Source organism: Musca autumnalis, unplaced genomic scaffold (genome assembly GCF_047663935.1).
Source record: "Musca autumnalis isolate F117 unplaced genomic scaffold, ASM4766393v1 scaffold_3, whole genome shotgun sequence".
Classification (NCBI taxonomy): Eukaryota; Metazoa; Arthropoda; class Insecta; order Diptera; family Muscidae; genus Musca; species Musca autumnalis.
In genome coordinates, this window is record NW_027411866.1 from 105,487,922 (window position 1) to 105,511,598 (window position 23,677).

A 23,677-nucleotide genomic window follows, 5' to 3' on the forward strand; every position below is an offset into this window, starting at 1 on the left:
GCTTTGGCAAGGATTCTTTAAATAATCGGGTGTAATGCCCAACAAAGCTTGCTTTTTTCATTCAACAAGTTTATTTTTGGAAGACTGCTGTCTCCTTTAGTCGTATATTTTACGCATAAATCATTCCCATACATTTTAGAGAATATTTTCCACTCTAGAATATGGCGGTACCGCAAGGACATCCGCATTTCTTTTCAAAATTTTAAGTTTTTATGACTCGAAGTGTACAAAAGTTTATAAAATCGTGATGAAATTTCCACACGGGATATCCAAAAATGTTACTCACTGCTGGATATGTCTGTTTCAGAACTCCTTTGTAAATTGTCGTCCGCATTTAGGGTGAAAGAAACTGACGCCCAAGTCCTTCATAATTAGTAAGGACTCTCCCTATTAAGTAAACAATTGCATAACTATGGAACTATTTTTTTCGCGTCTATTGAATGGAAGACCATCTTCTAAATTGTTTCTGTAGCGATGAATGTGCTTTTATGGTGCTGGAAGCCATTACTAATTATTAAGGACATGAGCGTCAATTTACTTCACCTTAATGCGTACGGCAATTTATAAAGGAGTTGTGAAACAGACATAGCCAGTAGTGAGTAACATTTTTGGATATCCCGTGTGGAAATTTCATCACGATTTTATAAACTTTTGTACACTTCGAGTCATAACAACTTAAAATTTTGAAAAGAAATGCGAAAATCCTTGCTGGTCCGCCATATTCTACAGTGGTAAATATTCTCTAAAATATATGGGAATAATTTATGCGTAAAATATACGACTAAAGGAGACAGAAATCTTCCAAAAATAAACTTGTTGAATGAAAAAAGCAAGCTTTGTTGGGCATTACACCCGAATATTTAAAGAATCCTTGCCAAAGCAGGATATACGGGTGTATCCTTAATCAGGAGGGATATACTTTTACTGAATATTACTGAAAGTACTTCGTTTTCAATATAGAGTAAATATGCATCGATATGCTACTACAATCTTTCTGTATTCCCAAGTTTTAAAGGGGGGTTCTATTCAAATGAGCCAATTTTTTTCTGCAATTTTTGACTTTATTTTGTTTTCCTTGCATAATTCTTATACAAATTGGATTTGAATGCAAATGAATGACTAAGTTTACTCCAAACACATGAAGCAAAATATAATAAAACTTAATAATTTCATATCTTGTATAATTTGGAAAAAATGGAGGTTGAAAAAAATTTTGCAGGGGGGTTCTATTCAAGTGAGCGGTAGTGTATATCGAAAGAATTTTTTCCCAAAAAATGTATGTATTTAGGGGGCTTTAAAAATTTTGGGAATTTGAACCGACAAAAATGTTCATTAGGATTAGAGATCAAAAGTTTGGGGAGGAGATACTAAAAGGAATGGATCTACATTGACCATTATGGAAGTGGATCTCCGGCCACTAAATATGGTGCCATAAGGGGTTTTTACACCCTTCGGGATGTTTGCTCAAGAAGTATGGACTTGCCCCTAAAAAAACATTTACCATCGTTATTGAGGCAGCGAATGCAATTTGCTTTAACAAAAATCAAAGTGATTCGATAGCAGGTCTTAAAGTGAACTTATCCGAAATTTTGTGTGGGAGGTACCGGATGGAGTGGATAAATATAGTCCATATTTGAACCTGATCTATATCTAGTAGATATATTAGGATGTGTAAAGTATGGACCAATTTGGCCACTCCCTTCAAGAGTTACCGTATGAAGAAATTTTTCGAACATTTTTGAACTTTTGTGGGGGAGGTACCTGAAAGAGTAGACCGATATGGCTTATCTTCAAACGTAAACTATGTTTGGACAAAATATTACTAAGGCCAAATTTTGGACCGAATCGGCAGATCCGTTATAGAGTTATCTTGCGCTCCAAAAACCTCACACGGTGTCATAGGGGTTTATTGCAACTTTCAGGCTATTTTGTCAGGAAGTATGGACTTGCCGCTAATGAAACTTGTACCGTCGTATGGAGGTCAGTGAATACAAGTTGTTAAAACAAAAATCAGAGCGATTCGAGAGATGGCTCTAAACTGAACTTTTCCGAAATTTTGTGTGGGAGGTACCCGAAGGAGTGGACCGATTGAGTCTTTATTGAAACATTATCTAAGACTGGTACACATTTTACGATGGGCAAAGTATGGGCCAGATCGGTTACTCCCTTCAAGAGTTATCGTGCGCACAAATTTTCCGAACATTTTCGAGCTTTTGTGGGGAAGGTACCGGAAGGAGTGGACCGATCTTAAACTAAGTTTGGGCAAAATATTACGAAAGCCAAAATTTGAACCGAATCGGTTCATCCGTTCGAGAGTTATCGTGCGCTCCAGCCAGCCAGACAGACAGACGGACGCACATTGCTCAATCGACTCCAAATTGTCTGAAACATATTTCGTCCAAACATACTTGGGGTCTAAAACCATTATTTCGATGAGGCACATTTTGCCGTATGAAAGTGTATATACCCTCGTTAGTATAAATGCTGAGGGTATAAAAAATGTATTAACTTGTTTATGAATTAACAGTTGGGATGGTAGCAATGCCATACAAATACAAAATAGGCCAATATGAGAAGTATAATCCTGTTTATTTGACAATTTCCTTAATTTGTTTGGACATCTGTACATCATATATTGAGACGTTTCGGACCTTAGATAATTATTGAAGAAAAAATCTCTTAATTTAGTAAATTAACAAGTAAAAAAAGTATCAGTCGGCTTGGCCGACAGAGATATACCCTCAGCCTGTGTATATTGAAACAATTTTTTTTTTCCAAAAAACGTATGTATTTAGAGGGTTTTAAAATTTTTGAACGTATGAACCGACAAAAATGTTGATAAGATTAAAGAGCAGAAGTTTTGCGGGGGAATTACTTAAAGGAATTTATCGACATTGACCATTATGGAAGTCGATCTCCAGCCACAGCATATGGTGCCATAGGGGGGTTTTACTCCCTTTGGGCTGTCTGCTTAAGAAGTGTGGTTTTGCCCCTGAAAAACGTTTACTGCCGTAATTGAGGCAGCGAATGCAAGTTGCTTCAACAAAATCAAAGTGATTCGATAGCAGGTCTTAAAGTGAACTTATCCGAAATTTTGTTTGGGAGGTACTGGGTGAAGTGGACAAATATAGTCCAGATTTGAACCTGATCTATATCTGGTAGATATAATAAGATGTGTAAAGTATGGACCAATTCGGCCACTCCCTTCTAAAGTAACCGTACGAAAATTGCTCCGAACATTTTTGAAATTTTGTGGGGGAGGTACCTGAAGGAGTGGACCGATATAGCTTATCTTCGAACTTAAACTATGTTTGGACAAAATATTCCTAAGGCCAAACTTTGGACAGCAGATCCGTTCGAGAGTTATCTTGCGCTCCAACCACCTCACACGGTGTCATAGGGCTTTTGAGAAACTTTCAGGCTATTTTTTCAGGAAGTTTGGATTTGCCCCTGATGAAACTTGTACCGTCGTATGGGGGGCAGTGAATACAAGTTGCTCAAACAAAAATCAAAGCGATTCGAGAGCAGGTCCTAAACTGAACTTATCCGAAATTTTGTGTGGGAGGTACCCGAAGGAGTAGACCTATTGAGTCCATATTGGAACCTCATCTAAGTCTGGTACATATTGCACGATGGGCAAAGTATGAACCAAATTGGTTACCCCCTTTAAGAGTTATCGTGCGCACAAAATTTCCGAACATTTTCGAACTTTTGTGGGGGAGGTACCGGAAGGAGTGGACCGATGTAGCCCATCTTCGAACTTAAACTAAGTTTGGGCAAAATATTACGAAAGCCAAAATTTGAACCGAATCGGTTCATCCTTTCGAGAGTTATCGTGCGCTCCAGCCAGCAGGACAGACAGACAGACAGACAGACGGACGGACATGGCTAGATCGACTCCAAATTGTCTGAAACACATTTCGTCCAAACATACTTGGGGTCTAAAACCATTATTTCGATGAGACACATTTTCATCGTATCAAAGTGTATATACCCTCCTTAGCCTAAAGGCTGAGGGTATAATAAAAAATTGATAGACAAACAACAAGTTTCCACTGTGGTACAACATGTGAAACCAGTTGAAAATCCAAAAAATGTAAACACCCAATTAAATTATTATTATTATTACTACTATTATTATTATTTTTATTTTGTACCTCTTTTTGTAATTTATAAATTACCAATAAAGTATAATGTTGTTTTTCCAGGTCAATTGTGCGCTGAGTATAGTCAATCGTGATTTAGTGTTGACTCCCAAACAAGGCCTACAATTGAGTGGCAAGCGTATTTATTATGATGAAAATGCTAACACTGATGCAACACCATCACCCATCGGCAAGAGTAACAGCAGCAGAGAGGCGGCGGCTGCCGCTGCAGCACGGCCATGGGAACGTACATTGAAACATGTTACGTATCTAACACTTTTTACAAATGCTCCAAATGGAATTATTACCGGTAATTTCAGGTAAGATCAGTGCTGGTTGCTTTAGATTGAATTGCATTGCATGTAAAAAAGGAGAAAGAGAGTTTGTACAGCTAATGGGCTGGTTGGCAATTTGTCTGGCTGGTTGCACGTGTTATGAAAGAAAAGTGAGGGAGCCACCATATGACGTTGCAATAAATTTGCATGCATACACACACACACACACACATATACACAGTATGAATGTGTAATATTAAAATATAAGGGGAAATGCATGCAAAATTTGGAAATTTAACATCCTGCTGTACAATATTAAACATTTTGCTTCGTTTAAGATAAACCGCGAAGAGAAAATATTTCCAAGCAGAAGAATTGCCTCATTGGGGGGTTCCAAAAACATGTTTGTGCCTTAAGTCTTTTGTTTTCGAAGCGGAGAACATAGTCATTTTTATATTTTATAAACAAAAAACAGTTATTATTTTCGAATATTTGCACGCAATCATAGTACAGGACCGTAATTAATACGACGATGACTATATGTGTAAAAAATTGTCATTCATACTATGCAAGTATCAACAAATACAAATGTCTCCTAAAATGATGTCATTTAGGTAACATTTGCCACAGAATATGCATATACCAACTAGCCAGAATTAGATCATGACGACATTAAGCGAACTGAAGAATGATAAGGCAGCAATTGCCCATGAATTGGTTGACGATCTTTTTAAGATCGTTACACACTGATCAAAATCACTGACCTAGAGGCGCAAAATTCAAAAAATCAAACTATAAAATTGCGAAATGTTTTCCAATGTATCGATTACAGAGACTTTGTTGAATAAAATTTTGTTTTTACTGTTTTGTTGTTGTAAATATTCACTCAGTTAATCACTATCAAATGCAAGAAATTTTGCTGCATCAAATTTAAGAAAAATTATTGCTTATTGTATCAGTCGGCTCTGCCGACAGAGATATACCCTCAGCCTGTGTGAAGGTAACCTAAAGAGAAGACCGATTGGGACAAAATATTAGGAGATCTTCGGATCACCTTGGACCAAATCCGCATGTCCGTTTAAGAGATATAGTGCGTACCATTTTAGTTTTTTTTAACTTTTGAGAGGAGGTACCCGAAGGAGTGGACCGATGTGGCTTACCTTTGAACTTAAACCAAGTTTGGACAAAATATTGCGAAGGCCAAACTTTGGGCCGAATCGGCTGATCCGTTCGAAAGTTACCGTGCGCTCCCGCTACTGATGTCGTACGGGGTTTTACAGCTTTCGGGTCATTTCCTCAGGAACTATAGACTCAGTATTCAATAAACCGTTTACAAACAAACCAGACATGTCAATCGATCAATGCCCACCATCCAGGCCTCGCGTGATTATGTCATTCAAAACACTGGAACAACAGGGAACAATCATGGTAACGTGTAACAGATGGTTTTGAGATTGGTGTCAGTATCTCGCCAAAGACCTTAACATGTCGACCACAACATTACCGTGACGAGTTTTTCGATACCGAATTGACTCAGGCCTACACAATTTCTGTGTTTCGGGCAACGGCTGCTACCTAAATGTAAATATGTTCTGTGATGGGAGCACTAAATCCCGCAATGCCTTCTTCGGATTTTTTGGTCCATGCCGGCACGAAGTAAGATCCAGGACCAATATGGATAAGCTCGGTTTGTCACATCCGCATCCACCACACTTACAACTTCGGTGAAATGCAATATATGTCAGGAGTGGGAGCATCTCATGGTTGCTCTGGACTCGTCCATGTGAGGGACTACAACAGTGACTATGTTGCTGCATGCAGCGTGAGCACAGCCCCCAGTGAGTTGTCGTCGTAATCAGAATACGCGACTCCCCCGCAGACCCCCCAACAGCAGCCGCACATGCAGCACTTAACACCAGCCATTACTGTTCCAATCCCTGAAAATTCATCCTTTTTGTAATTTTATTGCAATGGCATCCGAGGTAAGAACGAGGAAAAAGGATTAGCTTTTCTGCACATGGAATGTTGGGGTAGCAGTCAGCTTTCGAACTACCGAGGTTAATCCAGGTTATAGGTCCAGTTGTATTCAGCTTTTGGAAGGTCATAACCGTCTGGTTTTGGCACACTTAAATGCTCATCATGAGTTGTGACTTTCCGTCCTTGGTAAAAAGGACGCCCCAACCAGAATTAGCGGAGAGTTCATAGTTCGCCAACAATAACTATCGTATCACTTGGTCAGATAAATGAGGTCACATGATATGAAGAAGTAAAAACAACTAAAGTGAAAAATGGCCTGTACTAAGCAATCTGCCCGTAAAGCAATTGGCTCTCGTAAGCAATTGGCTACTAAAGCCGCTCGTAAGAGCGCACCAGCCTCCGGCGGCGTTAAGAAGCCTCATCGGAAACATGGAATTTCCCACGGTTGGGTGATATCTCCGGAACTGTTTAACCTCTACCTCTCCTGTATTCCACACACTCCAGACGGCAGGTAGATTGTAACATATACGGATGATTGTACGATCTTGGCGTCAGGTATATCCGCTAATGTCATTTGCTTAAGGCTGAACACCACCAACTACCCCAAGATTCTAGTGGTCACATTCGACAGCATGATCACGTCGTCCGCGAAAGCCCAGATATCTGCGACAAGCTGAGATGAAGGAACAAGGTACTCAACTCTCTAGCCGGCAGCACTTGGGGTGTAGATAAAGAAACATTGTTGACCACATATAAAGCGATAAGTCGGTCTGTGTTAAGCTATGTGGCACATGTGTGGTCCGCGAATATAAGTGCAACGCGATGGAAAACTATTCAAAACTGTCAGAATGCCGCCCTGAGAACTGAAACAGGGTGCCTCCTCAGGTTGATGCAGTACTTGCTTGGGTGTTACCGATGTGAGCGTCGCCGCTACAAACTGAAGGAAAGTCTTCCCCCACCCATACACGTCAGGAGAGTTCTTCATGATCTAGAGAGAGAGGTCCAAAGGTACAAGCGACAACCTCTACATCAAACAGCAGGATGTCATTTACAGGCAGAGAACATTTTTGGGTCTCTCTTGTGCTCTCAATGAGCGTAAATTTGTTGTTGTTCACAACGTGTTAGCATCTACACAGGCTGTGAGCGATAACAAATTTACGCTCACTTAGAGCACATGGGCTCTCTTGTGAGTCACAATGCCTCCTCCTGATTTACACTGTTGCAGTTGAGCAGGCAGTACAAGGGTACAGTTGGAATGCCGTACTCGGAGATCACTCCCCATACATCGCAGAAGAAGAACGCCGTGTATTCACGCACAATAGATAAAAAAATATTTTTATGAAAAAATGTATGAAATGAAATTTTTTTCAAAAATTATTTACTGTTATACGAAAGAATAAATTTAAGCCTACTAATAACTAAAAGGTCAAGCATAAACCGCTATGAAAAAAATTTGGTTTTTTTCTTTGTTACAAAATTATATTTGAAAAAAGTGTTTACGATATTTTAATGATTCTCAAAGTTAAAGAAAATTAGTGAGAAACAAATATTTTGTCAGTTTGGTTGTCTCATGTGGCTCTAAAGTTTATTTTCAATTATCAAACCTGTTCCGGTCAAAAATTTGGCATTCGTAATATTTTGTCCGAACTTAGGTAAAAGTTCAAAGATGGGCCATGTCGGTCCACACCTTCCGGTACCTCCCCCACAAAAGGTTATCCTTGCACTCCCCTTTACGATGGTAAAATGGAATATGGACTACAGCGGTCCAGCCATTCAGGTACCTCTTACATAAAATTTGGGAAAAGTGCAGTTTAAAAGTGCATCTCAGATCGTTTTGTTTTTTGTTTTTTTTTTTTTTTTTTGAAGGCCCTGTTACTACGGCGCATTTTTTTTTTCGTTGGCAATTCCACACTTCCTTAGAAATTTGGCCAAAAACTTAAAAAAGAACCCTATAGACGTCAAAAGTATTGTGTTTGCTTCTTTTCTTTAGGTCCGAGGTTGAGTGTATATCTCTGTCGGCACAGCTGACTGATACTTTCTTAATTGTTTGAGACAATTTTTTGTTCCGCACATTATACAAAATATTCTGCTCACATTTTCTCCAACTCTAACAAATTTCAAATTTCACATTTTTTTCTCATTACAGCAAAGTCCGTGAATACAATGAATTTCTGCAATCTCCTTATGTACACTCCCCGAAACCGCTTGATTCGCGTTTTGGTGACATTGTTACATTGGCACAGGGTCGTCTGGAGTCGCTTGCAAATGGTACCTATAGATTTGTTGAAGGTAATTGTGATTATGCCTGTGCTCGAGAGAATAAAATGGTTGCCACATGGCATGTTCAAAAGATACGACATCGTGACATCGATCGGAAATTTCATTATGAAATTAAATTCAGCGTAAGTCCAATGACGGGGGCAACACCAAGTGAAACTGTGGTACGAGGTGGGCCGAATAAGCGTACGGCAATTGATAGCAACAATGGACAACATCATCAGCATAAGCTAAATAATATACAAACATTTATACAAAAAGAAGATGATTATCCGCATAGCTTTAGTAAACTGAAGTCAGCGACTTATGAGCAAGATGACGATTTTGTGGATCGCCGCTATGATGGTTCTAGAAATACGCGACAATTTAATCCAGATCATGGGCCACAACAGCAACAACATCATCATTCTCAAATTACACCCATGCCACAATCCACATTTCTACGGGGTATACATCGACCACCACCTGTTTCTGCTGTACAACATCCCCATAGTTATTTGATAAATCAGGGACCACCACCGCCCGAACAACTGAACATTGGGGAATATTACAAGGGAAGCTATGGTCCCAAAGCCTCACCCAAAATTGAACTATTCCCCAATCTATTGACAATGATGTTTGGCAAGCCTCACATCTATCCGAAACATCCATCGACATTCCGACCCCATGTTGGTGTAGTGGAACAGCAACTACATTTTTCACGTCCAGAAACTTATACAGCACCAGCTGTCGCTGCTGCTTCTCCTCCGAATATACCACAACCATCATATACACAGCAACATCATCATCAGGAGTATACTCCGGCATCGGGACATTTTATTCATAACCAGGAATATGCAAAAATTCCGGAATATTATCAATCTCATGAGCATATCACCTCTTCGAAGGAAGTATTAAGTCCGGTAATAACCCATCACTATCATCATCATTTCTTTATGACCAATTCAAGTGACAGTGGAGAACAACATTCCGGAGATATTCATGTGTCAGCTGTTAATCGGGGTGGTGGTGGTGGCGGTGGGGCTGGGGTTGGTGCTCAAGACCAAAACCTGCATCCAAACAGCTTGTATAAGACAAATGTCCAAATTGTAACACCTCAGCCAGAACAAGCTGCCCCGGTAACACCTGTAACAAATGAAGAACACAAACCCCATATTGTTTTGGCCCAACAAATTACACAACAACAATACCAGCTTCAACAACAACAACAAAATCAACAAAAATATCAAGAGCACCTGCAGCAGCAGCAACAACAACACTTACATTTTCCCACCACACCTCCAGCACCACAAAAATTTGTATTTCCCATTGGAGAAATAGAACAACATCGTGTTGTCCATGTAACACCGGTGCCACCTCTACGCAAACCACAATATCAGCAACAACAATATCACTACTATACGCAACCCTATGTTCAACATCAGCAGCAGTATGCTCAACAACATCATGTCCAGCAGCAATATGTTCAACCACATGTTCAACAACAGTATACCGCTGCTCATCCTCCTACAGTAATTTATCCCGCACCCATAGAAGAAGATACGGTGGATATACCCACACCACGTAGTAAACCTTTTATACAGAGTCAACCAATGGATGAAGAACCGATACGTTATTCAGAACCAGATCCTCTGTATGCTAATGTTGATGGAAATCATGAAGATCAGGTAACTTATGTTCCAACGCCTGAAGAGTCGCAAGAACCACAATTGGAGGAACCCCAACATGTAAGTATGTTAAAAAAAGCCATTACAAAATAAAACCTTATCCATCCTACTGTACAAGGATGTGAATACCAAGTCGCACCAAGTATGACTCTATAGCACAGATAAGATTACATCTCTAGGTTTCTAGGAACAATGTTTTCCCTATAGGAATTTAGACATTTTTTTTTCCGAGATAGTACAGAATTCGGGCAAAATCGTTTCCATTCCCCTTTCTTTCAGAACGGGTCTATAGTATCAATCTTTTCATTCCGAAAGGGTCTATAGTAGCACCCTTTTCATTCAGAAATGGTCTATAGTAGCACCCTTTTCATTCAGAAATGGTCTATAGTAGCACCCTTTCTCTCAGAAAGAGGCTAAAGTAGTAGTACCCTTTATAACAGAAAGGATTTATAGTAGTACCCTTTCTTTTAGAAAGGGTCTATAGTAGTACCCTTTCTTTTAGAAAGGGTCTATAGTAGCACCCCTTACATCAGAAAGGGTACACAGTTTCACCTTTCTTTCAGAATGGGTCTATAGATGTAGCCTTACTTTCAGAAAGGGGTTATAGAAGTTTTCTTTCTTTCAGAAAGGGTCTATAGAAGCACCCTTTCTTTCAGAAGAAATACTCGAAAACCGGCAGAAAATAGAACATTTTCGGAGATTTGTTTCGAGATTCTTAAAAATTTCGGAATACTGGAAAATTCGGAATGTGCGACACAAAAGTCGGATATTATTCGGAAATTTTATTGGTTATTTTGAAAATTGTCACCCAACATTTTAAATATGTGTCGAAAAATCGAATCAAAATTTCCACTTAGAGTATGTGCTGATTATTCGGTAGTTTTTCGGAAAGAAGCGCCGGAAATGTGCAGAATATTGCTGAAAATCTGTTCAATTTCTAAAGCTGTAATTTTTCTGGTCATACCTCGTAAAAATCCTATATAAAGCCCTCGTCAAAAATCGACTTTCACACTATTCTGAAAAATTTCGGAACAAATACCGAAAAATTCGAGATGTTTGATCCGAAAAAGTTGAAAGTTATTCGGATGTTTTATTGAATATTCTTAATATTTTCAATCTGTATTGAAAAATCGAATGAAAATTTCCCATTAGAGTATGTGCAGATTTTCGGAAACAATCGCAGGAAAATCTGCAGAGATAATATAATAAAAAAAAAACAAACATCCCAGGCGGGACAGGGGAGACTTCTCTCATATCAATGAGTGCACCCCGATTCATATTAGCTCAATGATATGGGGCCTACTGTTTATCGCCGAGTCCGAACGGCGTGTCTAAGACACCACTTGTAGAGAAGTTGTACAAGGCTGTAATACTCAGAAAATGTCGCCAATATTACTTAGTGGTATTTTGCCACCGTTGATAAGTGTTTGATGTTTACTGGCCGGGGAATCGAACCCTCGACCTTCAGCGTGAAAGGCGGGTGTGCATACCATTGCACCACGGTGGCACCCAATCTGCAGAGATTCTTGACATAAATCTTGCTGAAAATTGGTTAAATTGCAAACTTAGGAACACCAAGAGCGCGTGGTCGCCTGACACCCCGATACTGGGGTATCTCTGGTGGGTGGGTAGGAGATCACAACCCGGATAACTTTTTGTTCAGTCACAGTTTCCTTTAATAAAGATTTTGGAATTCAAAGACAAAGGATAAAGCGGCAACAGCAATCAGGTGTGGAACTGCAGAGGTAAAGTTGCTTAACGTATATATCCCGCCGATAAAAAGCTGTACTCCATGTTATAGGCCCAACATTAGCCCGCTTTTGGTGCGAGTACCATTAAAGCCAGCCTGATACACCACCACTCTTTAATCTAGATTACAATTTCCAGGCCCAGGGCTTGCGTAGGAAGTTTGGATAGCGCCATGAAGATCTTTCATGACGTGCAAGGTTTGGGAGATACTTTATCAACAACCTCTTCTTGTGCTGTTGAACCGATATAATCTTTGCCTGCTCATGAAGATTGTCAAAGGGTTTCATAAGGAGGCACCCTGTTTCACTCCCAGGTTGGCGTTCTGGCAAGTTAGAACATTTTTCCACTGCGTAGCGCCATGAATACAATACTCTTCTGCAGGGAGTCTAATCTACAGAAACAGACGCTAGCTTACAACCTTCCGAAAGACTGCCAAGACTTTTCACCTAGTTGACAAGAAGGTTTAATGATTATTTCCCTGTTTTCACAGCAAATTACCTAAATACCCTTGAATAGAGTGGCGCTCAATCAGAGGTTCTTCGCCGCCATCGACTTTCTCCAATTTTTCCCTCAATGACAAATTGTAAATGACTGTTACCCGAAGACTGTGTGGGGTTTTCGAGACTTTGGAGGGCACCTTGTAGCTAGGACCAACTTCTTCAACTGTCTTGGCAACAGTGTTTCTCTTCAGCTCCAATTTTGAGTAACAGGCGGGAGAAGTAGAGGGTTTGATTTCTTGAAATCTAGATGTTTTCTTTGAGGATCTGAGTGGGTCAAGACCTATTGACTAAACTAGTGGAGATTGTGAGATTAACTTCGGTTCCACATCTGCTGGCTTCCTGGAGAGCGGTTCTTCTGCTGGATTATCTCTATGTCCTTAGTTTTCGACAAAATCGAATTGACGCTCCAAACTGCGTTTTATCTGTGAGTTAATCTAGACCTAAGTTCATCCAAAACACTGTGTCCCTTAGGTGCGTCTTCGTTCTCTCACCCAATGAAGACATCGAAAGAGAGAGAGATCACCAATACTGCTAGACTTCTTGGGTAATTCAGGGTGGTTCCTTTCGAACTTCTTAGCCGTATCAGAGGTTTTATGCCTACAAAGTTCCTTAGAAAATTCAACGCCCTTATATGACCACTTTTTTGTTGGATATATTGTCCGCAGATTTTCCTGCCTCGGCAGCATCTTGCCTACGGCGTCAGGGACTTTCGGCTTTGCCCGGCGAAGGGCACTTTTCTATAGTCTTCGATCCGGACCAATGAGATAAGAAATCACGCCTTTATTTTCCGATAAATTGAAGGTGCGTAGTCGATGTTATTGGCGTGAGAGCTACCCAGTTTGAGTCACAGAGCCGGAGTCTTATCTAGAAGGGCTAGTAGTTGCCTACATTGTTCTATCAGATTGTCGTGAATTTTATCTAGATCAGGTACCTTTGCATGGTCAATCAGGACGTCACCTGGTAACCCGTCTTTTCTTTTGGGTCAGACCATCTCCCTATAATCGTCTCCATCAGCTGACCGCCGACTACATCACCTCTGAACGCCACACTTTCATCAATCATCAAAGGTAACTGCCATATTTTCAGATAGTTTTTCAATCACTGGCCAATACTTCTGATGTTCGGTTGGCAGAAAGTATGTTCCGGGACATCATCACCGCTGCAGCCGTTGTATAGGGAATATCAAAACATTGACCCATAGCGACAATTTTTGGCAAAGACATTTGCTATCCTAAAAGGAATCGAAATACTTAATCTCGGAAAATATGTGGTCGAGTTGACTCATTTTAATCCAAATATCCCCGAAATTATAAACAAAAATTTTTAATAAATAAAAAAACTACATTTCTTTTTAGTATGAAGCTCAATCCTTTCCAGAAGCGGAAAAAACACCAGATGACACCACCAAACAACATTCAGAGTCTATAGAAGCTCAAGTACCGGCTCCCCACCAACACAATTACAATCTGCAAAATTCCTATGAAACCAGTCGTCATGATGAGGAAGTTGATAATGACAACGAGGCTGATAATGAAGAAGGACACGAAGTCAGTACACAACAGACCGCAGATGAACGTTTGGAACAAAATACCAGTCATTCAACAACCACAATTAAAATTTCCACTACCGACAATAACATTGAAACTGAATCGGAGGCAAATGGTGAGGAGGCCACAATTGCAGTAACAACTAAACAACCCAAACCTCTTAACGCGCGAGCAAAAAGGGTACGAGTAAAAGTAACTAAACTTACTTCGAGTACAACTGGAAAACCAAAACTTTTTTCTACGCGGGTGACAACTGAAAAGGAATTACAGGCCACCACTCCCATGGCAACGACCAACAGTGCAGCAAACTCCACGAAGGAACCCAAACAATTTGTTTCAACATCGACCACTGAAACGCCGTTGAAATCATTGAGCCGTTATCGTCATACCAATAAACGGTTAACTTTTACAACTACCACTACGGAAAAGCCAGTATTAAAATGGAAGCCAAGACGTAAGGAGGCAACAGGGAAAGCTCTAAGCTTGAAAAATATTGGAAAACAAACTACAACTTCTTCTTTATCCACACAACAACAAAATCAAGCCACAATTCGTGAAGTGACTAAAGCGGAAAACAATCCTTCTTTACAACATTCCACAACGGAAAAACAACCTGAAAATACATTGGATGATGTTTTATTGTTAGATACAGACCCGAATAGCACTTCTACCACAATGTCATCCTTAAATGTTGAAGCTACACTACCACCATCTACAACAAGTGTTTCGGAAACTTATGAGGTCTTGACACAAAAATCTATAAGTTATAAAGTTGGTGAAGATGGCCCAGAAATACCACTTATCATCAACGATTCCGATAATGAAGTGAAGAAATCTTTGTGAAAAGTTTGGAAAAAAATCAACAAAATTTTCACTAATTCCGTGCAAAGTATTTTTCTGTAAATAAAAATTGTATAGGCAATTCATGATTCTTAAAAAATTTGTGATTTTAAGAACAACGAATATTTGATATTCTGTTAATTATTTATTAAATAAAGAGATTTTTTACGAATAATTCAATCAATGCTTTTTTAAAGTAATCAAAAACAAACGCCAGATAGCGATGCTAAATTTAGTTGGTGGATCACTATGTTGCATGGGAAAGTATTGAAATCTATGCATGTGGGTCTAAACATCACAGGTGAGTTATATAATTAGTAAGGTAGTCCTTTTATTTCCCTCTAGCATCCAGGAGTCGACTACCTTTCTAATGTTCGAAGAGGGTAGACAGTCCTGCTACTAAAGCTAGGAAAGAATGTCAACGACAGTGAAGACAGACTGCAATCTCCCAACTCCATCGACGACTCAAAGGACAACGGTTTCCAAAGATGAGTCGTCATCGCCTTCAGTAACACGCTAAGACGGTACCCGGAAATGGGGGAACGTAACAAAATCCTCAAAGCTTTAGCAGGCAGCATTTCGGGGAAAGATAAGGAGACTATCCTCACCACTTATGAAGCCACTGGATGTCCCCTAATAAATGACTATGCGGTTCCAATCTGGACCTAAGCCAGTGGCATACAATGGAGAAACCTCCAAACGATACAAAATTACATTATGAGAGTAGACACTGGATGCAACGCAAAACCACACCACAATCATCTTCCCCACGAGACCAAAATACTGTCAGTAAAAGATCATTGCACCTTACTCACGAGTCTACACCTGATAAAGTGTCAACAAATAAACCACCCAATTCATTTGAGGTGCAAAATAGTTCCTAGCGAAAGGACTACGCCTATAAGGCTAGACTTCCGTAAAAAATTGAATAGTATCCATAGCCCTCCCCTGAAGACAGTAAACAGACAATGAAGAGCATTGCAACTTACCCACGAGGCACCACGTGATAAAGTGTCAATAAAATAAAATATTGCTAACTTAAATGGAATAGTTTCCTTCCCTGTCCACAAGTTTAGTTGCAAAATTTGTTTCGACCATGGATACCCGAAATGCATAAATTGTCTAATGTAGTCTAAAAAATTTGTTCATTCAGGTGTTACCTTTAAATGGGGGATACATCAATGTGTAGACCTATGTTGGCAATTAGTTCCGTTACGGTTAGTTTCGTCAAACAATGTAGCTAAAACCCTCAAAATACCGAAAATCGGGAGGTACCGTTTTATGGGGACTATATTAAAACATGAACCTATGTTGACGATTTCTGGTGGAGAACTGTCGTGACCACTGAGAATCTCAAAAGGTCAAGTTACAGCTAGTTCGATTAAAAATTGTAGCTTAAATCTTTAAAATACCGAAAATCGGAAGGTACTGTTATATGGGGGCTAAACCAAAACATGGACCTATGTTGATTTGGTGGAGAACTTTCGCGACCACTGAGAACATCAAATGTCAAGTTACAGCTAGTTCGGTTAAAAATTGTAGCTTTTATCCTTAAAATACCGAAAATCGAAAGTTTTTGTTATATGTGAGCTAAACCAAAACATGGACCCATGTTGACGATTTTTGGTGGAGAACTTTCGCGACCACTGAAAACATCAAATGTCAATTTACAACTAGTTCGGTTAAAAATTGTAGTTTAAATCCTCCAAATACCGAAAATCAAGACGTACCGTTATATGTGGGCTATATCAAAACATGGACCTATGTCGACGATTTTTGGTGGAGAATTTTCGGGACCACTGAGAACATCAAATGTCAAGTTACAGCTAGTTCGTTTAAAAATTGTAGCTTAAATCCTTAATATAATGAAAATCGGAAGGTACTGTTATATGGGGGCTAAAGCAAAACATGGGCTTATGCTGACGACTTTTGGTGGAGAACCACTGAGAACCTTAAATATCAAGTTGCAGCTAGTTCGGTTAAAAATTGCTGTTTAAATCCTGAAAATACCGAAAATCGGGAGGTACCGTTATATGGGGGCTATATCAAACCATCGACCTATGTTGACGTTTTTTGACGGATAACTTTCGTGACCACTGAGAATCTCAAAAGTTCAAGTTACAGCTAGATCTGTTAAAAATTTTAGCTAAACTTATCAAAATACCGAAAATCGGAAGGTACCGTTATATGGGGGCTATACCAAACCAATGACCTATGTGGACGATTTTTTGGCGGAGAACTTTCGTGACCACAAATTTCAAATTACAGCTAGTTCGGTGAAAAAGTGTAGCTAAAATCCTCAAAACTGCGAAAATAGAGAGGTGTCGTTATAAGGGGGCTACACAAAAACATTGACCGATGTAGGACTGCGCCCATAAGGCTAGACTTCTGTAAAAACTGATTGGTATCCCATACACCTCCCCTGAAGACATATAACAGACAATGAGGCAGGTTCATACAGAGAAGGTACACAAATAGACATAATAATACACGAGCAGCATTGTGCTCGGCGGTAGGTAGGTACTATCACAACTCCGATCTTGTATCTCCAGGTATCTAAACAGTTACCACAAACACCTGCAAACAGTCTTCCTATTGCACCAGTCTGTTTAATACAGGCCTATATCGCTTAAGCCTAGCTCTAATGACCTGTAGCTGTCCATTGTGGCACTGCCGATGTAGAGTTGCTGAACATATACATCCCTCCGATTAATAGGATAATCAATTTTATGTATTTGTCGGGGTCAGTCGTACGTGGAATTGAGGAAAAAGAAGTCCAAGTACCGTAAAAACGGGGAGTTGTCCAAGGTGGGGAGATATCTCCGAAACTGCTTAACCACTACCTCTCCTGTATTCCGGCAATGAGATCGTAACGTATGCGAAGGATTGTAGGATCTTGACGTCAGGTACGTTCACTGATGTCATCTTTTTCCACACGAGGAATATATATCTACGGGCACAGTGTTCATCACATGGACGGCGCAGATGAGAAGAGAGTTGAATGTCATGGTCGATGGTAGGAAAATTCTAACCACTAACAACCCAAGATCATATAGCATATTCACGTCGTCCACGCATGCCAAATCTATAGACCACCCTCAGGTGGATCAAAGGCAGACACGAGCAGTTTTAGCCCAATGAAGGTCCGGACGATGCAGCCGTCTCAATTCCTATTGGGCCCCAATTGATAGCACAATACCAAACACATGCCCTGCATGTTTATTGGAACCACACGAGGCGCTGCATATGTTTAACTGCCCAGCTAAACCCACTCACATGCCTCCCATATTTTTATGGATGCAGCCAGCCGAGTTTGCGAGATAACACATATAGGAACGAATATATTTGCGTTGCTACAACAACCACCTACTTAGCTAACTTCAGTAGTAATACGGTCGCAGCTAGTAGAGCCATATTCTTATACTTGAGAAGTCCAGGATTAAAGACGCTCATTCAATCCCAAGAAACTTGATGATTCTACTAATTTCCCGGCACATCAACGAAGACCAAGCCCGAGTGCCCAATCCAATCCCAATATGAACTAAACGATGATGTTAAAAAGGCCAGAAGAATGGATTACGCGGCGAATTATCTTTCTTAGAGCTACTTACTATAAGTATTTTTTATCCGATCAGGTCAGTTTTGCGAGATAATCTTCTTCACCAGATGCTTGTAATGCCCTGAGAAATATATTACTAAAACTCGTGTTTTTAGAAACTCATTGGATTTGACACTCAATTATAAGGTCAACACGATTCGTTTTAGCGTTAATTTAATTATGCCATTGATATTTTCTTTTAGGCGGTGGCGTATGTTTTAATATCTTATTATCTGGGACACACTTCCTCTTTAAAGTCTTTCTGCATTTCAATTAAAAAATAAAACTTCTTTGACTTACCGGCTTCTTCAGATGCATATTTGTAATTTGGTGCCGGTTGAACTGGTAGCAATTTACCATAAGTTTCGGGCATCATCTCAACAATGCGCTGATGATACGACAATCTAAACACATAATAAAAAAACATTTTAGAGTTTCCTTTTAATTCTTATGTCAATTACGGTTGGCCTTACCTTAAACACTTCTGTAACACCTCTTGTATAAACTTGGGACGTGGATGTTCCATGTCCAATAGCAAACAGCTATCCCACTCTTCCCATGACCAAGTGAATTTGAAATTACTCAAATGATATGAAAACCAATTGACAAAACGATCAAAACACGAAGTATTCATGGAGTCAATACGCATAAAAAGAATTTCCGTTGCTTGGGCCAAAACTTGAGGCAATGTGGCCGGATGCAATTTACACAATTCAATAAGTATAGAACCATATACGATGTCCAAATAACGTGGTGTTGGCATATGGAATAGTTCAGCAAAGATGACTTCTACAATACAATATTCGAGTGGTACTTTATTTTTATATGGAAATGCCAATAGCTGGGCAGCACAATCTTTCCGCTCCCTGTGGTGCATTTCGATAATGTGATGAAGATGTTCTTCGATGAGAAAACGTTCAATGGAATGGGCACCCGGCAGATTGGGGCCATCAGGACAATCGGTGTAGTCAAACATGCGATATACCACCCATGGCATAGGATATTCATATGATTCGTGATGTGGTGGTGGTACAATTTGTGGTAGATTATGTTGCAAGGCTTCACACAATATGGAATCGAAAGACAAGTAGGGTCTTTGAATGTGCTTCTCGGCCCAATTATCTTGACGCAATTTACGTATTTGAGCCCACAAGCAATCCAAATATTCCTCCTGAGGATGAGGAGCATCTACCGACCAGACACGCAAGGCATTATGATGTTTCTTGGAGCGTTTGTTCAAGTACACCTCAATACGTAGCAACAATGACTCCAGAGACGATTCCTTCTTTTCATACAAATCTCGACCAACCCATGGTAGGGTTGACAAAACAGCAAACACATACCAATCACGTCTTACTTGTGGTACTGGATCTTCATTAGATACATCGATCATGGTATCCAGCAGTTGCAGCAATGAAGAAGCCGAAATGACATGACAATTTACCAAATCTGCCAAGAAGCGTAGAGAATAGCGAGCACTGTTCCACTTGCACTGCTTCAATGATTCCTTGAATATTTTGACCATGTGATCGACAAATTCACCGCCAAATTTGTAGTTCTTGGCATTTAATAGACCCACTAATGTGGTATAGATGGTACACTTCTCGGGCATTTTTACAGCACAATCGGAGAGTATACGCAAAATCTTCAAACGGAAGGTGCCCAAATCAGCCTCAAGTACTGAGACAAGGCCCTCCAAGTTTGATTCCACCGATGAGGTGCTACGTTCTCCCACACGCAAAATCAATGATTCCAAACGGTCTTCAATTTCTTGATTCTCGGAAACACGACGACGTTTACGATTGCGATGCTCTGTAAGTAGGAAGGTTAATAAAAATCCATAAATATTGCAAATTTCCACGCTTTATTGCAACAGGGTCGTCTTCTTACCATAGCCATCGTCGTCTCCATCGTGGTGACGTCTGCGATTCATGTTAGTTTCTGCTTTTCGTTGAAATAATAAAAATATCCAATAATAATTATTAATAAAAACGTTGCACGATTTTTCTTAGCAGATTTAACACGAAAAAATGGAAAAATGCTTTTGTTAGACGCTGGTTGTCAAACGTCGGCTGTCAAATCATTTACTGTGTTGTCTACTCTAGGAAAGAGAAAAAACGCGTTGCTATCATCCCAAATAATATAAAATTATAACAGTTAGTGAAAAACGTAACGTGACGTATGCTCAAGCGGAGTAATATGTGTTTGGTTTTAAATATATGAATATCCGTTAATATCCGTTTAAAACAACACATGGCAAAAATAAAAGTACATGATGTTTCATTACTTATTTCAACATTTTTTAAACATTAATGTTTTATAAAATCGTCCACAATGCAAATTATTAAAAAATATAAATAAAAATTGCATAAACTTTTAATTGTTTATGGTTCACAAAAAACTAAGAGTACGTTTTCATAATTTGCCTGTGTGCTAGCACACATGCGTGCTCACCCCTATTTATATATACCGGGTTAAACAAACCGACTGGGTTTCAAACGTCAAATCCATTGCTTATGTTTTTAAATAAATTCTCATAAAGAAGGTTAACCCGACAAAAGGCTATAATATCGTTTATTAAAACGCGCAATTTAAGTTGTTAATTCCTTTTAATATCTGACAATAAATTATCTACTTACCCACCAGATCATGAAGTGCTGTTCCTATAGATTTTTTAATGTAGGCATGTTGCGAGGTGCTTAAAGATGATATATCTACATGGTTCCTAATCTCCAGGTCGATCCATTTTTCTAGCGGGATAAGCTAATGGGTTTGTAGTCTTTCGGTGCAAAGTTATTAGGTTTCTCTGCATCCAGGATGTAAAGGCATGACTACATAAGCTGCCTCGCCTGCTTGGCTTGCTTGCTTCTGATAAAAGAATAAAAAAGGAAATCGCAACCTAGTTCGAAATTGGCTCGGCGTTCTTTATTCTTTTATTTCTGTTATGTCAGAAATGAAGCAGGAAAGCATGGCAAGCAGTCGAGGCAGCTTATGTACCCAGGCCTTAAGCGACTCTCAGCTTTCACTCTTTTGGAATAGTTTATGCTTTGAAAAAACTGTTTAATTAGAAATTTGTTTAATTAACTTTATTTAGTTTTAAGGATTAATTTCAGAGTTAGGTGTTGTTGTTGTAGCAGCATATAATGCTGGGTTGGCAGCCGCTGGCCGAAACACTTTTGGTTTCGGGTCAATCCGGTACGTAAGAACCCGCTGCCGTGGGATTGGGCAGGTGTAGTTTAGGATAACTTTGCTTTTGTAACATAGATGGCCTTATAGGCATGGTTACCCGTTTGAAATAAATAAAATAAATAAATAACAAGTAAAAAAGTATCAGTCGGCTTTGCCGACAGAGATATACCCTCAGCCTGTATATGTATATTGAAACAATTTTTCCCAAAAAACGTATACATATATTTCGGCATTTAGAGATCAAAAGTTTTGCGGAGGAGATACTAAAGAGAATGGATCTACATTGACCATTATGGAAGTGAATCTCCAGCCACTACATATGGTGCCATAGGAGGTTTTCACACCCTCCGGGATGTTTGCTCAAGAAATATGGACTTGCCCCTGAAAAAATGTTTACCATCGTAATTGAGGCAGCGAATGCAAGTTGCTTCAACAAAAATCAAAGTGATTCGATAGCAGGTCTTAAAGTGAACTTATCCAACATTTTGTGTGGGAGGTACCGGATGGAGTGGAAAAATATAGTCCATATTTGAACCGAATCTATATCTGGTAGATATATTAGGATGTGCAAAGTATGGATTACATCGGTCCCTCCCTTCAAGAGTTATCGTGGGCACAATTTTTCCGAACATTTTTGAACTTTTGTGGGGGAGGTACCTGCAGGAGTGGACCGATATGGATTATCTTCAAACTTAAACTATGTTCGGACAAAATATTATCAAAGCCAAATTTTGGACCGAATCGGCAGATCCGTTCTAGAGTTATCTTGCGCTCCAACCACCACAAATGATGTCGTTGGGATTTTTTGCAACTTTCAGGCTATTTTCTCAGGAAGTTGGACTTTCCCCTAATGAAACTTGTACCGTCGTATGGAGGGCAGTGAATACAAGTTGCTAAAACAAAAATCAGAGCGATTCGAGACATGGTCCAAAACTGAACTTTTCCCAAATTTTGTGTGGGAGGTACCCGAAGGAGTTGGCCGATTGAGTCTATATTGAAACATTATCTAAGTCTGGTACACATTTTACGATAGACAAAGTATGGGCCAAATCGGTTACTCCCTTCAAGAGTTATCGTGCGCACAAATTTTCCGAACATTTCCGGAAGGAGTGGACCAATATAGCCCATCTTCGAACTTAAACTAAGTTTGGGCAAAATATTACGAAAGCCAAAATTTGAATCGGTTCATCCGTTCGAGAGTTATCGTGTGCTCCAGCCAGACAGACAGACGGACGGACATTGCTCAATCGACTCCAAATTGTCTGAAACACATTTCGTCCAAACATACTTGGGGTCTAAAACCATTATTTCGATGAGGCACATTTTGCCCGTATGAAAGTGTATATACCTTCGTTAGCATAAATGCTGAGGGTATAAAAAAATATTCGACAACAAAAATATCTCATCCAGGATTTCGTACATTCGCGGTGAGCCAAATTGTTTTGAATCGGTGCTCATTTTATCTTGTTTCTGCTTGACCCATCCATATCCACTTCCGCTTGGATTTGAAAGTCGTCACACTCCTCCTTCCACTCCTATAGAATCGCAGAAACTGACCCAAGACTTTTTCTTTGCGCGTTTGATCTACCCCAATCAATGTCGAGTTCAGTCGCGTGAGCCATTGTATACAATCTCCTGGTTGTTGTTGTTGTACCAGTGTTTTTAATATATTTTTGTGTGTTTGTTCTTCTGCTCAATCTGGCTCTGGGTATATATCCAGTTCCAAGAAATTGGCTGCGTCGATGGGATGTAACCACAGATCTACTGGAGTTAGATGAGTAGGTTTCGCGGGCCAGTTGAAAAGGTGCAGATTGTCGTGCGGGCCCATGCCGCCTTCTGGGTAGATGTTTTGCACGGTGCTATCTATACTTGCCCATTAGGAATTTAAGCGACTGCAATATCCTGAGCATAGT

At 39.7% G+C, this 23,677-nt stretch overlaps 2 protein-coding genes across 2 annotated transcripts in view; one reads left to right on the forward strand and one right to left on the reverse strand.

The window, feature by feature from the left end:
• LOC141397294 (uncharacterized) overlaps positions 1-15,157 on the forward strand; it is a 28,178-nt gene extending 13,021 nt beyond the window's left edge. The window contains exons 2-4 of the mRNA XM_073973405.1: positions 4,209-4,465; positions 8,544-10,401; positions 13,946-15,157. Coding sequence (XP_073829506.1) covers positions 4,209-4,465; positions 8,544-10,401; positions 13,946-14,980 — 3,150 coding nt within the window. The 3' untranslated portion in view covers positions 14,981-15,157. The remainder of the gene's footprint in view (positions 1-4,208; positions 4,466-8,543; positions 10,402-13,945) is intronic.
• Positions 1-20,730, reverse strand: part of Cbp80 (Nuclear cap-binding protein subunit 1) — a 74,232-nt gene extending 53,502 nt beyond the window's left edge. The window contains exons 1-3 of the mRNA XM_073973406.1: positions 20,466-20,730; positions 19,049-20,387; positions 18,876-18,979 (exon numbers count right to left, since the gene is read on the reverse strand). Coding sequence (XP_073829507.1) covers positions 18,876-18,979; positions 19,049-20,387; positions 20,466-20,508 — 1,486 coding nt within the window. The 5' untranslated portion in view covers positions 20,509-20,730. The remainder of the gene's footprint in view (positions 1-18,875; positions 18,980-19,048; positions 20,388-20,465) is intronic.
• Positions 20,731-23,677: the final 2,947 nt, after the last annotated feature.